This window comes from Microtus pennsylvanicus, chromosome 6, assembly GCF_037038515.1.
Source record: "Microtus pennsylvanicus isolate mMicPen1 chromosome 6, mMicPen1.hap1, whole genome shotgun sequence".
NCBI lineage: Eukaryota > Metazoa > Chordata > Mammalia > Rodentia > Cricetidae > Microtus > Microtus pennsylvanicus.
The window spans coordinates 48,894,151-48,910,111 of record NC_134584.1 but is presented as its reverse complement, the minus strand read 5'-3'; the positions used below and the strand labels follow the sequence as shown (position 1 = coordinate 48,910,111).

Sequence of the window (15,961 nt, the reverse complement as noted above, 5' to 3'; positions counted from 1 at the left end):
AGTGAAGCCCTCAGTTTCCTGAGCACTGGGATTACAGGTCTCAGGCGCCGTACCTCTCACTCTTGGTTATTTTTGGAATTATTAGCTCCTACTGAACAGGTAGGTACAGTTGGTGAGGTAAGAAGAGGAGAGAAACACCCCAGAGATGAAACAGAGACAGGGAGGTCGAGAGGCTGCCTGGATACCTGTAGGTGCCCAAACCTTACTCTACTGTGTTTTTAAACCTGGGTTCACTGAGTTTACAACAGGCAGGCTCCCCAAAAAGTCCTGATTCCTGGAAGCATTGAGAATGAGTTTTTGTTCTTGCCTCTTATGACTGCAGTGGGAAGCGACAGCCTCTTTGGGGCTCTCAAAAAGTTACACCAGCACTACCAGTTAGGGCCTTTTAAACTCAGGGAACATTTTACATAACTTTTCTTTTTTCAGTTGAAGAGGGAAAAGCAAGCATTAGAATATTCAAGATGTCTTCCTGGCACTCCTTGCTCCAGACACAGGATAGTATCACATTGTCTTCTTAAATTCCTAGAAATAAAATTCACCTGTGCCCTACCCAGGCCCTCATCCACCCTTCTGTCCTTGGAGGAACAGAACACAATGTTTACATTACAAACTTGGCAGTGGCAGACTCTGTTGAGAAATAAAGTTTGACATTCAAGGGAATTTAGTAATTTACTCAGCCCCCTAACGCGGCATTTACTGCTAACCTTGACATAATTCAGGGACCAAGCCTCCGGGTTCATTTGACTCAACGTGCGAGTTTTTGGATGTAAAGACTCCAAGCAGCCGCTCTTCTCATGCCAAAACACACAGCTCTTAGGCTGGAGAGTCTCAGGATCTTGGCTTTGAAGCAGGTCAGACCCAGCCTGTGCTCCATTCTCATCGAAAGGATATGAGCCCCAACTATGAAAACTAGAAACTCAGACACATGTGAAGCAGCATTTAGTTGCTTGAAAAATAAGAGAGGCGGGGTATGTGTGTGGGGACGGCTATGTATGCTCATAAAACTATATAACTTGTTAACTATCTAACCAAGGTACAGATTTCCTGGGGTGGAAGTGGGGCATATGTAGGCATATACCCAAACTACGGTTTTTCTGAAGCTTCATCCATCTCTTTGTAAGTCCATCCTTTGACATCTTTATCAGAAATAAGAAAATGCTGTAAGTGGTATGTACTATGAAGGTGGCTGTTTTTGCAGTTGAGTGAATGGGACAACTGGTGTAACTTAGCAGATGAGGCAGACGCACATGAAGGTCATTCCCAAAGTGAGGCCCCTGACGTCAAGGACAATTCCAAGTCAAGACCCATGCTGTGGCTGCCACCTTCTCGGCTGTGGCTCTTTACTCAGCAAAGGCTCCTTGGCTATGGAATCCCCTTTCTTCTCCCCCCACCCCCCAAATATATTCACACACTAATCTCATGCCTTATCTCAAAATTGTTATAAGAACCGAGCCTACCTTTGTAGGATAAGCAAGTAGCAAATCAAAACCTGGCTATAAAATGCCTAGCAGAGGCCTGGAAGGCACTTATGTCTACAGAATTTTAAGTTCAGCTTAAAAATCAAAGATATTTTCAGTAAATCCACCTATGAGAAAGTGTGGGACAGTGACGGTGATGTTATACATACTTTGATATTTTCTAAACACACTTGTTCCATCTCATTCCTTGGAATTAGATGAAGTCAGTGTTCTGGTTTATTTAAATGTTTCTTTCAAAATTAAAAAAACGCATTTTGGCTACCTTTAAAAATAACCTAGTAGAGCTGGGTAGTGGTGCTGCATGCCTTTAATCCCAGCACTTGGAAGGCAGTGGCAGGTGGATCTCTGTGAGTTCGAGGCCAGACTGGTCTACCAAGGAAGTTCTAGGACAGACAGGATGGTTATATTGAGAAACCCTGTCTTGGGAGGACAAAAAAATAAAACAAAACAAAACAAAACAAAACAAACAAACAAACAAAAAAACAAACCTATTAGAGCTTGTTATTGGTAGAGAATGCTTTAAAATTTTACATAATATACAAATTAAATATGTAAAGTTTTTAAATGTTATATATAAAAACTATAATTAATCATACGTAACTCTTTGACAATGATACCAATATACCCAATGTTGACAGAGAATGCTTTAAAATTATATATAATAAACAAATTAAATATGTAAAGTCTTTAAATGTTATGTATAAAAACTATAAACAATCATACATATCAAGTTTAACAATGACACCAACATAACCAACTATGTGTCTATAGTTAGGATAGAAATAAGCAAGAAATAGAAAATAGTCAAATGAATTGTTTAGTGAAAAAACAACATTCTTAAGCTGAATTAAAATATACTCAAAAGACTAGGGTGTAGCCCAGTGTTAGAATGGTTGCTTAGCATCCACAAGCCTGAGTTCAAGTCCCAGCACCAGAAAACAAACAAACAAAAAAATAATTTCTTAGAAATAAGGTAAAATTAAAGCCAATAGCATTCAACGCAGTCACAATAGTTTATAACATTGGAGGAAAACACCTAATATCACTAAACAGTGACTTCTCAGCACCTTTAAGTAATTTTGAAAATTGCATTTTATCAAAACAAGTAGAACAAGGTGGAAGCTAAGATAGCATCTTTTTGCTGGGCCACTGATCCTATGTGTTGGGACCGGTATTAGGTGTTTTCCTGTCGAAGAGAAAGCTGGACCAAGATGATGATGAGACAAGACTGTCACTAGTACCATGACAGGGTCATGCCTAATCATATGCAAATTCTTCTAGAGATGTGAAGTCTATATAAGCAAAGTTTTGTGATCTATACACAGCACTATCCTTTCCTGATCCTGGAGAATTTAGTCCAAATATCCTTTAGACAAATCCCGAAGGACAACATGAATCCAGAGGCGGCACAGGATTAGACAGCATTCCACAGACACCGTTTAATTTGCTCTTGTCCATAAACCTTGAAGAGTCATGAGCCAATAGGGAGGTCAGCCGCCACGTGCCCACCAATAAAAGTACAGAAATCGCTACACTGGTGATATATGTCTTAAGATCATAGATATTGGCAAGAAAGTACCAACTGAACACTTCATTAGCAATAATTCATATAACCCCCAGAGCAGCTTCTGAGCAGATCTTGGGATGAGGTCCTGTGGGCACTTCTTCTACCCAGCTACCCTACATCACTCCTCTATATAAACTCTCTATTAGTCCCACACACAGGGGTTCAGGAGAGTATTACTGGGGTACTACTGGTGAAAGAACTTATCCTTGGGGTATGCGGGAGTTAGTTCTCCAATCTTAGTAGTAGTAATTGAGAGGTTAAAACAAAAACATAGCCTCATCTCAGAAGAGTCGGTATGACCTTTTCATTTTACAGTTAGCGTGCGCTGGTCTTAAAGTGGTTAAGGAATATTTAGGAAGTGAAGCAAAGTTGCTGATCCAAAGAGCACATCAGAAAGAATTTATGTTTCAGGTATGCCGATATCCTTTCCTGTCCTAGACATCAAACTTAATCAACAAATTACAGATAATCTTCTACACTAACTTCAAGATGCATCAAGCCGACAGTCAGAATAACCTAAGCCTGGTGTAATGCATGCCACTAGCTGAGAACAGATAAGATATATCACAGCAAATAGATTGCCAACCCCTCCATGAAAGAAATAGTCTGGAGAAGGACTTCCCAAATGGCATCCAGGCAGCTGGAGTGGCTGAGGGCCACTGGGAGAAAGCTCAGCACACATTATTAAGTAGAAAGTCCTGTCACAGGTTTCCCCTCCATTATAGTTGTACTTGAACAATGTACACTGTATTTGGCTTTTAGTTCCAAGACTGTTAGTTAACAATGTTTCTACTGCCAGAGCATAGAATAAGGGGAAATAAGGATAACTTTTGTATAAATAATGATAAAGAAAGGCACTTTAGAAAGAGCCTGATACTATTTTGTAAAATTGAGAGCAACTGCATCCAACTTACCGAAATAAAAGCAATTTCTACCTTCATCTGTCCGTCTCTATGTGGATTTATTAAAAACCTAAAGATTGCTAGGCTATTAACTGCTTTAAGTTAAACGAAGACATGGAAACATGAAGGGCGGTCTATCGAGCAACCCTGCTCCTCGTCTTGCCAGTGCTATCAAGTTATCTCCCCATCCCCATCTCGGTCTTCGGCTCATTTCACATCCTTTCTTGTGGCAATCTGTTAGCAACAGGAATCCACATATAAGCAACAGCCAGCTGCACTGTGAACATTCACTTTCTGTTCGTTACGAAGTCAACTATGAATATGCAAGTGACGACACACTTGGCATGTGCATTTCCCACAGGTACAAATTTTTTTCCTTGTGGGATACAACTTAGCAGATGTACGGCACCATTTGTTGTTGACTTTCAAATTTTTCTAATGTTTATTTTCTCAGAACCAACTGCACTGAAGACATGTTTACTAATCCCGTTTTGGACAAAGATACACACATCCGCCTAGAAACCACACTAGACATCAAACTTATCCAAAACCCTAGCGACAACTAAAGAGAGAATGCTTGTAGTCTATGGGGTTTTACCTTTATGACAGCGAAAACTTAGGCCACTGACATTAATTCAATTCTTAATGAAGAAAATAGACTCCTCTGGTTTAAAGAAGTTGTTTGAATCGGAAGTGGGAGGGCTTCATCCACACTGAACAGGTAAGGTCTGCGGCCCTTATCACACTTTGCAAACACCTACACATATACATACACACCAAACCAAAAAATGCTAAGTTCAGAAATTTAACATAGCACATGAGGAATACATTAGTTCCAAGACCCTCGATGGGCACCTAAATACACAAATGGTACCAACCTCTCTGTTTATACCATTTTCTCCCTAGACATACACACCTATAAGAGTAGAATGCATAAACGACGAATAAAAAACTACAGTAATCATAGCAATATACTGCATTAAAAAGTCAGATATCCCCTTTCTCACTCCAAACGTCTAGTTGTATAGTAACGTTGTCTGCTCCCAGTTGACCTCAAGTAGCCAAGAGAAGCAAAACCAGGGCTTAGAGGGACCTATTGCATTTCACATAAGGAAAAAAAAATGTGGGGCCTGGAGAAATGACTCAGTGGTTAAGAGCAGGTGTGCTCTTTCAGAGGACAGGAGCTTGATCGCCAGGATCCACGTCAGGCAGTTCACAACACTCTGTAACTCTACCTTCTGGGAAATTCAAGGTCACCAATACTTGCCCACATAAATACATACATAACGACAAAAACAGAGACAAGTCTGCTAAGGACGAACCTAAGCTGCCTGTCGTAGCTGTTGATTCTGAAGGGTACGGGTCCAGTTATCCAGGCATGTAACTTTACTGCTACCACGGCTCTGCTCCAGCCTGACCCTGTGAGTAATAGCCAGGGGAAGGAGGTGTGTCCTTCCTCTAGGCTGGGAATGCCCAGGGCATCCTTGACTCAGCTGCTCTTTGCTCTGCCTGTCAGTTCCTAACTAGTGTGTCAGAGAGGGACTGAGGCCTCCTGGGAAAGGAGGGAAAGGGGGGAAAGGGAGAGTACTTCTCTTCTTCTGGTTTTCCTTTACAAAGGGGTAAAATATGCCTCTCCTTTCTTGTAATCATTTGCGGGGGGAGGAGGCGAGGGGAGAGGGTTGAAGGGGAGGGGTGATCACATTTTAAGTTAACAAGAAAAATATTTTAACAAATCAAAAATTTATAGACAAGAATATTAATTGTTAATTATGTGTTTATATTCTCAAGGAAGGAAGGGCTAGATCATAATATGTAATAATTTATAAGTAATAAATTCTGTGATCACCAAAGAAGTGGTTAGGGTCATCTCATTTTGTCAAAATTAAGAATTACATTTGTAATCAGGAATGATGATAGATCTTTTAATCACAGCACTCCAAAGACAGATGAAGGCAGATTTCTATGACTTCAAAACCAGCCTGGTTTATAGAGCGAGTTCCAGGCAAGTCAGTTACACGGTGAGACTGTAGCTAAAAAATAAATAAATAAGTAAAAAATACAGATATGGGCTAGGTACACAGTACTTGCCTAGCATGCATGAAGTTCTGGGTTTGCTTCTCAGTACTATCGTCATGACGAGTAAAATGACAACAACAATCAAAATAAATATTTGTGATTAATTAATTACACTGATGATCTTTCAAGAATTATATTATGTTTCCTAGAAAAACAGAGAAGGCAAACATTTAAGCTTTTTCTCCCTATTCAGAAGCAGAGAAGATGGGGGGGGTGCTCAAGGGCCCTCTCATCAGAGGTCCTGTGCCTTTTCCTGCTTTCTCTGCAGAATACCACCGATACAGAATGCAGAACAAGGGAGGGACCACCACCCAAAGTCAGATGCCCGAGACAGTCCTCCAGCTTCCTGGTGATGCAGTACTTGAGAGGAGGAAAGAAGGTGGACAAAGTTAAGAAAAGAAAAAGAAAAAAAAAAAAAGACCTATTCTGAAATGGGCCTTCCTGTCTGTTGTCACAGGTAGAGAACAGTGCATTTAGGACAAGGCACCACACCAAGGTGTGTAATCTGGGATCAGGTCTCTCCTTTCTGTGACCTCTGGTTGGTGCAGAGTTGACTTATGTGATTTATTGCAGCCTTGCTTTCGAACAAGGAGGAACAGGCATGTAGGGACACTCAGAGGCCCGGGTGTGAAAAACATAAAGATAACATGCCCGGGGAACCATGAAAACAGAACGCAGGCTCTGCTCTTTTCATATTTAGAAAGGATTTTGATCAAAATGTCAAACAGGTCAAGCCCACGTCTGCTTTTTGTTTTATCTGTGAAGCCAGCTAGGACCTGCTGTCAGGAGACCTCGGGGTCATGGGTGGCACGGGGCATGCCTGAGGTTTATGTAAACTCGGGTGCCCAAGGGGCCTCTCAAGTTGGCAGATTCTACGGATTTACACAAACTGTCTCAGCCAGAAGCTCACAAGATGAAGTATCCAGCCAATGCCTGCCATCACCTGGAGGACTGCAAAGTATGTGTTCAAGTTGCTAAACAGCGCGGCAGACAATTTCCGCACCAGAAGAATGTGCTTGTATTTCCCATCCCTAAAACCTCACCTACGATTGACTCACTTCCTTGTACTGGAGAGGAAACATGAGTCCCCAACAACGTCAGCTTGCGTGTCAGACAGAATGCCTTTACCCAATAGCTCAGGCAGAGGGGCCAGATCGCTGCTGTGTGCCTCCGTGTGAAGCATACAGGTTACATACTCCAGCAAACCAGGACAAAGGTCGTCCCTATAGAACCTCAAGTGGGGCGCTAGATTACAGGAAGGTGGAATAAAACATGAACCTCATAGTGATAAGTGCAACCCTCATGCAAAGAAAGAGCCATAAAGGGGAAGGGCGCTGCAAATAATACAAAATCTGTGCCCCAGGTCACCTGCTGATAAGACACACCTTCTGTTCCCTATCAGCATCACCCACTTTTCCAGAGGCAGAATGATCTGTCCCAAGGGCTGGGGCAGAAGATAAGCCTTCCTGAGGCACAAGAGGCAGTGCTGTAGGTCAAAGTGACAGGGTACCTGGGAGGTGAGGCCAGAAGCAGGCTGAGCTATCCGGCCTGTGCACCTACACATGACACACATACATGTGTTGTAGCTGGTGGATCAAGCCCCAGCATGGGGTTTCATGGCTGGACGAGGCACTAGTGCACTGTGTTGCAAAGCTGGCTCACAGGGGACCAGGACCACTGTGAAAGAGCAGAGGGCAAGGGCAGCAGGGCCAGCTTCAGTGAGAAGCGGAAGGGGTCAGCAGATGAGGGACCTGGGAAAGGACTGCCGGAGCTGAGAGGGCAGCACAGCCAGGGGGGAATGGATGCAGAAAACGTCTCCATTTCATCTGCTGCTTTGCTTTCTAGCACAAACTAGGAACCCCATCTGTGTTTACTGAACGAATGTGATGCCCTCAGTCCAAGACGGTTCGAGAAATAAACTCATTCATTGCATAGGCCAGGGTGTTCCAAACAACTGTGTGCAAAACGTATTGGCAGAAGGGACACGTTTCCTGAGAAGAGCTCCTCGTTCAGATGTTCTTCTAGGCTGGGTTTTGTTGTTGACGTTTACAGAGTATTTACTTTGTACCCGGCACTCAGTAGCTTAGCTACATACCTGGGCCTGATTGTCCTCACGAAAATACCTGCTTCTTCAACTCCACAACTAAATGTCCGTCTTCTTTGGAAATGCATGCACTACAAGGCAAGAGAAAGGTGGATTCTACGGCCTAGGGAGGAACAGCTCAAAAGGGGTCTACTTTGGGCCAGAGTTAAAGTCTTCGAAATGCAGATGGTAATCCAGGAGCAGTGGGTACACAACTGGAGTCCCAGGTGCTTGGGAGGTAGAGGGGGAGGATGACTGGAGCCTAGGAGTTCAGGACCTCCTCTCAAACTTGAGGAAGAGAAAAGGGGATGCCCAGGGTTGTGGAGAATCAACAGGCCGAAAGAAACATGGATAAGATACACACTGGTCCAAGCCTCCTCTGTCGACATCACGGCCCATCAACGGCATCTGGGGTCCAGGTGCCCAGAGGAGAGAATGACACCCCGTTCTTAGGCTGGGGGGGGGCGCTTATAGGTGAGAGAGAGAAAGCAGAGGATTCAAAAGAAGCCACATTAGATGGAGAGAGTCCACAGAAGAGCGACAAGACTGAGCGCGTCTGTTCTGTAAGAGGAAAAGTGAAAAGAAGGAGAACGCTTTTTTTCTTGTTGTCACATGAGTTCCCGCTACCAAAGCTTTGGAAATGAATATTTCTTGGGCAAAAGAAAGCTGCAGTGGCCGGGCGATGGTGGTGCATGCCTTTAATCCCAGCACTCGGGAGGCAGAGGCAGGTGAATCTCTGTGAGTTCGAGACCAGCCTGGTCTACAGAGCTAGTTCCAGGACAGGTTCCAAAGCCACAAAGAAACCCTGTCTCGAAAAACCAAAAAAAAAAAAGAAAAGAAAAAAGAAAGCTACAGTGGTCCCAACCCCGGGACTGCTGACCTCCCATGGCACATGAATCATATTTAAATGAGACTATGAGGCTAACGTTCCTAGAGTATCTGATGAACATTTAGTACAGTGCCCTCCTGGTGACCCCCTCCTTCCACTGTCTTCCTGACCTTCCAGTTATTCCGAATTTCTCACTTACATTCAGGCCCGTTCTTCCTAATATTTCCACACATATCATGACGGGCCTCTTCTTACATCCTACTATAATTTTTCATTTTTCTCTCCCTCCACATATCGGAAAGAAAAATGAAAAGGCTGTTAAAAATCTCCGTGCTCACCAGAGAACGAAAGCACGATGAATAGCTCCACGCCTTACAGAAAAGAGCGTCATTTTTCTGTAGGTCTCATCCCTTGACTGCATATGACAGTCGGATAAACTTATACCGGGTACGTTATCCAATATGTGTTTGTCTAGAAGCTATTGTTCACAGAGTCTTCTCGTCAGTAATTATGACCTGGCACCCTCAACTCCACCTCATGAGTCATCTCGAACTCAGCTGAGCTTTTGTTTATGGTTCTGCAGCCCTTTGTATTTGGGGTGCAACAAGGTCATTTTTCTTCTTAAATGAACCTACTTAACTATTTCTAATGTAAAAAAAAAAAAAAATAAGAAGTCAGAGGAGCAAAGAGAAAGCTAAGCGACTAACAGTGCTGGCTGCTCTTCCAGAAGACTCAGGTGTAATTTCCCAACACCCACATGGTAGTTTGCGACATCACATAACTCCAGTTCTGGGGATCTGGTGCCCTCTAATGACTTCTGTGGGCACCTGCATGCCTGTGGTGTGCATACACACACACAGTCTGACACAAATGCGCAACATAAAATGAAAATAAGCGAATCTTCCAAATAACAATGGCAAAGAGAAGTCAGGTCAGAAAGCTGTTATTTGATGGAGAGAAAACCAATGACTTGTAAACCTTCAGTCCGCTAAACCAAAGTATGGGAGAAACACAGCACTTAGAAAACTGTCGGTGCCCCGAACACATGCACAGTTCAAGACTTTCTGGTTTGATTGAAATACAGTTTTAAAGCTATAGTATAACATTCTCAGAACAAGTAACCCTTTGGAGTCCAATGTGGGAGGCGGAAAGAGCAGCCAGGCCTTCGGGGATATCTCAAATCTGCCCTCTGGAACATCGTTCACCCTGTTGCCCAGTGCCTAAAGGCAGCTCTCACCCTGAAATCTGCCTCCCTCTTCTGCGCTCCTTCACCTGATTCGAAGCCCTTCCAGAAGCCTCCCGTGCAGGCCCCGTCCAGTTCTGCTCAGCATGGAACCACAGCTCAGCAGCTTCATCTGTCTAACGAACGTGGTTATTCCTTTCGGAGTCTCTGGGGGTGGGGAGAAAGACTACGCCACCCCTGCCACCTCCTCCCCCCAAAGGGGGTCCCAAGATTTACTAGTAAGAAACAGTATCTAACAAAACAGCACCAATGTTGAACGTGAAGCTCATCTCAGTGAGAAACTGAAAATAAAAAAAAAAAGAAAGAAAGAAAGAAAATCTACCCAGGAACAGCCGTGTCCAAGGCCAGGCCATCTCCAGCACATGGATTTTGAATGGAGGTAGCCTCCATGTAAGAGAAGTTAAGAGAAGTACCCAGTGAGCCCGAGTTTCCAGATGACTGGCATTACTGCCACAATGGTATGGCCCTTGTGGGAACAGAAGCTCCTTTCCTTTTATGCTAACCCCAAGCCTCGAGAAAAAACCCAGGGGCAGATTCTAGGTTAGAAAAACAATGGTTTCTTCTCTGCTGAGTTCTGTGGTCACTACAAGACTCGACATTTTTCCATGCAAACCACATTAATATTAAATATGCTTATACTAGACGTACCCTTTGCTTTCCCAAAGCAATAACAGCCATAAGAATAGGAGGCCTGCGTTAAGTCAATGGCCACTATAATAATAGCGTTTAATGGTACTCACTAAACAGGCTCTCAGACACCATCACCCACCAATTTATACAAGCTCCCAACCACACAAAAGCAAACTTCTAAGCCATGTCATGATCGCCCAAACTTTTATATACTATATATCAGTTCATGTCAAATTGCCAAGATGACTTCTACTCAGAGCTTAATGTCCCAGCTCAAATCTAAGATTTTACCAATTAAAAAATGTAAAAAAAAAAAAAAACCAAAAAAAAAAACAACCGAATACTCGTCATGCTGACCTGGTTGTTCCGTGTCTGCTTCAGTTTTTGAAGAACCTGGGGCGACAGGAAGAGGCCGAGGGGGGCGGGGCTTGGGAGTGGGTGGTGAAATCCTTTTCCTTCCAATATATTCAACGTAAGTTCCCGGAAAGTCTCCCCTTTCCCCAGTGGTTTCATTGTAGCCGTTTAACCAGCCAATATCTTCAGGCCGAGCTTCCTGGCCATCACTGAATCCAAGAGCCAATAAGGAGCCTTTATTCACGGTCAGTATGTCCCCCAAGTGCAGGTCGATGTCCTCCTCTCTCTCCTTCTTGTAGTCGTACAGCGCTCGGTACTGGTACCCTTCGGCGCTCATGTCTGCAGCTCTGTCACCGGGCAACAGAGGAGTCGGCTCGTACACCGCAGTCTTGAGTTTACGTTTTGAGGGGAAGCGAGTTCACAGAATGGGCTAAAATCCCTAACGGGTGGCCAGCCGAGGACGAAGGACCGCTATCCAAAGGCTTAAGAGAGCTGACTGGCCGTCCGGCTGTCCATCTGTCCTCCATCAATGGTGTGACCGAAGACAAGGCTCTACTCCCTCGGCATGCCGCAGTCCGCCCCGGTGTCCTTCTCAGCGGCCTGTCAACACCTCGACTCCAGGCTGACTCTCGCAGCGAGGCCCGATCCTTTCTGACGTTCTTGTCACATTGTCCATCTGTCGTCTGATTTTACTGCCACACTCCCCTCTCAGCTTCACCTAGCAAAGCAGAAACCAGGCTTATGAATGAACATCACACTTTGCCATCTGTGGGGATTTGAATTTCTACTTCCATTCAACAAGTACTTAATCACTCTGGCAGGCGACATACACGGGCCAGTGTGTGCTGCTTGACACAGTATACACCACCAAGATTAGCAAGACAGGCCCTGCCTTCTAAGAACACTGGGCGGGTCGGGAGATGGAGCCCTAGCGCGTGGCAATGTTCTGGAGATAAGACCAGTACACAAGGAACCAAAACATTAGGTAAATGTCATTGTGTGTGTGTGTGTGTGTGTGTGTGTGTGTGTGAGAGAGAGAGAGAGAGAGAGAGAGAGAGAGAGAGAGAGAGAGAGAGAGAGAGAGAGAGAGAGAGACACCACACTGCAGGAATCTGCAGCCAGAATGGAATGCGAGGCATGCTCCTGGCTACAGACAGACCAAGCAAAAGTCATAGTACAGAAAGACGCAAAGGCAGTCTCATCCATCAGAAGACAAAGCGGGAAGAGTGAACCTGGGTTGGAAAGGCAATCAGGTCATGCTCACGGACAGCCAGCGTAAGTCAGTCCTCGACAGTGCACACTGCACAGCCATGCAGGGAAGCAGTCACTGGACGAAGCCTATACTAAAGGAATCCCAGTCTGGCCTCGATGCCCAGGAGGGACCGGCACAGGGAAAGAGTGGAAGCGAAGGCTGCTGAGAAAGGGGGGACAGAGACAGAGACAGAGACAGAGACAGAGAGGCGGCAGCGGGCCTGTAAAGGCGCAGACTGAAGTGGTACACGGTATTCGGGGAAAATGTGTGGAAGGTGGTCAAGGCTCACTGGCAGAAGCAAGGGGGGCAAGTGCTTGACCCTGTACTGCTAAGAATTAATTCCATACCAATATTAGGCAAAGGAGAGCCAAGAGACCTGCTGGGCTCATGGGATAGAGACAGCCACTGTAGAAGTACTAGTGATGGCCGAAAACTCCGGCTGAAATCAGGAGGACACCGGAGGCATTGTAAGCAGAGCTGATTTCAGTGGGGCAGGAACCATCGCTGACTTTCTTGGATGCCAGATTGCAGGCCAGTAGTGAGGACACAGCTAGATCTTAAGGAGTTAAGATAGGAAAGGAAGTAGCCACGCTGCTGCTGCTGCGGAAGTACTATGTAAAACAGGCTTGGCGGAGGCCAGGGTAATGACAAACTTTGTCTTTCAGTTGCCAAGCATATGGGGGCAGAGCAACCGGGGAGAGCTTTAGTCATCCTGGATGACTAGCAGGACAGCAGGCACCGTAGATCCATGCTGCACCCCGTGGACTGATCAAGGACACCTTTACTGCAGAGACTAAATTCCAGCTAAAGGTTTCAGTTCAGCCACCTGTACAATAAAGCGATACAAACACAGCCACACGGGCCTGTGTCCCATCAAGGAGACTTTCCTAAGTTTAGGAGAGAGAAACACTTTAGCAGTTGAGTGTTACAGGCACTCTTCAATGCCGGCGTCTTAAAAAGCAAAATCTAATCACAGATTAATTGTTGTGTTGGCATTCAGAAGTGTAAAGCATTCAACTTCACATGGCTAAAGCCTCTTAGCTTTATACAATAACGCTCTAAGGAGGGCTGCATATTAAAAGGAAGTGAAAACAAACACTGGAAATCTTTGTGTAGCGAGAATATTAATTTGGGATAGTGCTCTACTTTGCATTTCAGGCATCAGAGGGGGAAAAAAATTAATATGGCCAGTGGAGCGTATAAGGAAAATAAGCTAGATTACGTTTGAAGAAAACCTCTCCTTCTGAAAGATCCAGAATCAAATTAAATATTCATTGCATAAATTCACACAAAAATGTAGAACTAGCAAATCTCATTTTTTTGTACTAATGTGCTCTGTACAAAAGAGACACAGAACTCCAAAGAACATGAAAATTTACATATCCCTAAAAGCTTGGAAACCAGGCAATATGCCTAAGAATAATTTAATTCCTTCAAATCTGCCCTGAAATTTTTGTTAGCTTTTCCTGGCAATGTATGTCTTTTAGAGGGGGAGGGGGAAGTCCTAAGTCAGTAGCCAGGGCTGATCTTTCTGCCAGCTGGTGCCTTGCACTTCCTCAATTGCAACCACCCAGAGGACCAGCTTGGTGGGATTCTCAGTAGAACAGGAAATGCAATACCTCCAGCCCCCATGAAACAAGCCCTTAGCACACAACACAATGATGCAGTTAGGCACGTTCCACACCAGCGACTCAGAAACTGCTCCCTGCCTTTTCAGGGCTTTCTGACCCTGAGAGCCTCTTGATTGTGCCTGGGGCTAAGTCCACAGAAGGGGGCGAGACTCTGGGAGGAGTCTGATAACTGTTGGAGGCTAGATTCTCGAGAAGCAATCCCCACCCTAAAAGCCAAGGCCTCTAAGCTTGGGCCAATGCTCTCTCCCCGCCACTGGCAAGAGAATCTTAAAAGCTCTGCAGAACCCCGGATTTTACTCTGATCCAGAAACCCCAGATCTCTTATGGCTCGCAGATGGCAAGTTGAACATGACTCAGGGATGGCAAGTAGAACATGGCCAGGATGATCAATGCAGACGGTTAAGGTTGGTTGAGTGTCAGGGAAGCAGTCTAGAAGCAATGTTGTAAAAAGAGGGTGAGCACACAAGTCATTCACTTGGGTGGGGACCTGGTCCTGTGGTGACAAGGTTCAGAGAAACCTTGGCCCGGCAGAGAAGGCAAGCAGCCCTCCCTGACTGCACTCGGTACACTTCTCTGGCCTGCCATACCCATTTAAATGAGGCAGTGTTCGCACAATCAGCATCACGTGATATCTACTGCGAGCTGTGCCTCCATTAACCCCTTCCATCCCTACAGTAGCCAAGGTACTCTAGATATTCTTACTTGACAAGTGGGGGAAGTTTAGCATCTCAGGGGAAGTTTAGCATCTCAGGCGTGATTGCACTCCACACCAGAGGCAGAACCTAAATACAGATCCAGTCAACGTGTGGAGGCCCCGCTTTGAAGACCACCATAACTTATTTCCACCTCAGCTATGCCAATGTCCTCCAACACGACTCCATTAAAAGACATCCTTGCCTAGGAAGTCCATAAACTAGGGAATAAAAGAATCCTGAGCCCATCACTTCTGGACAACCGCCCACTTCTGGAAACCTGCCCTTCTCCGTCCTGCAAAGGAAGCTCCTGCCACCTGTATTCCTCCTGACCTTTCTGCCCTGTGCTACTCTCCTGGTTCTCTTACTGTACAGTTTCTAACACCTTGGCTCCTCCCTGGGGAGATGAGCGAAGCCTCAACCCAGAGTCACAAGGACTGGCAAGCTCTCCCTTGCTTTGTCCCCAGGACTGCAGCACCCAGAGCCTGAAGCATGGGGAGTGCCCGTGTCGCCCGCCGGAGATCAGTTTGGAGTTTGGACGCCACAGCTATTTCCCACGTTCACTGAATTCTGCCTCCCACTCTCTTCGACTACAAACACCTGCCCAGTGAGCTCTTCCCAGCCAGATTCACTTTATATGTAGACCACAGTCACTGTCAACAAAGTAGTACTTTCAGATACCCAGGCAAGTTTATGCTGTAAACTGTAAGCTAGGCTAGGATATTGTATCCCCCCAAAGGAGCATAAAGGAATTCTGTAAGAAACTGAAAAGTAACTTATTCTTATACAAGATCATATGCAACTGAACTGCCTTATGGGAATTATTATTATTATTATAATTATTATTATTATTTTGCTCCAGTCTCTCAACCCTTTCATAGCTGTCTACAGTCCCACTCACTAGAAGTAAATTTTCTTTCTCTGCTAACACACTGAGCAATTTTTATTTTATTTGCCCAAATAAAATTGTTTCTAAGGCTTGACAATTACAAATCTGTGACTGCTCAATGTACAATGGCTTAAAAATAATTTTTTTTACTTATTTATTTATGTATTTTTAGTTTAACCTTCTAATCTGCAGGCACAATGAGAAAGAACCAAACAAACACTCTAAAAAGCCCTCTGGTTTTGTTGTGTTATTATATTCCCCTTTTACAAAGGACAGGATTTGGGAAACCGAGTAAGGAGGCAGAAATAATGGACCTCCTCAAACTGCATTTAAAA

General features: G+C 44.7%; 1 protein-coding gene across 1 annotated transcript in view; it reads right to left on the bottom strand.

Moving 5' to 3' along the window:
- Window positions 1–15,961, bottom strand: part of Pik3r1 (phosphoinositide-3-kinase regulatory subunit 1) — an 82,631-nt gene that overhangs the window by 60,795 nt on the left and 5,875 nt on the right. Inside the window, exon 2 of the mRNA XM_075976173.1 lies at window positions 11,166–11,880. Coding sequence (XP_075832288.1) covers window positions 11,166–11,499 — 334 coding nt within the window. The 5' untranslated portion in view covers window positions 11,500–11,880. The remainder of the gene's footprint in view (window positions 1–11,165; window positions 11,881–15,961) is intronic.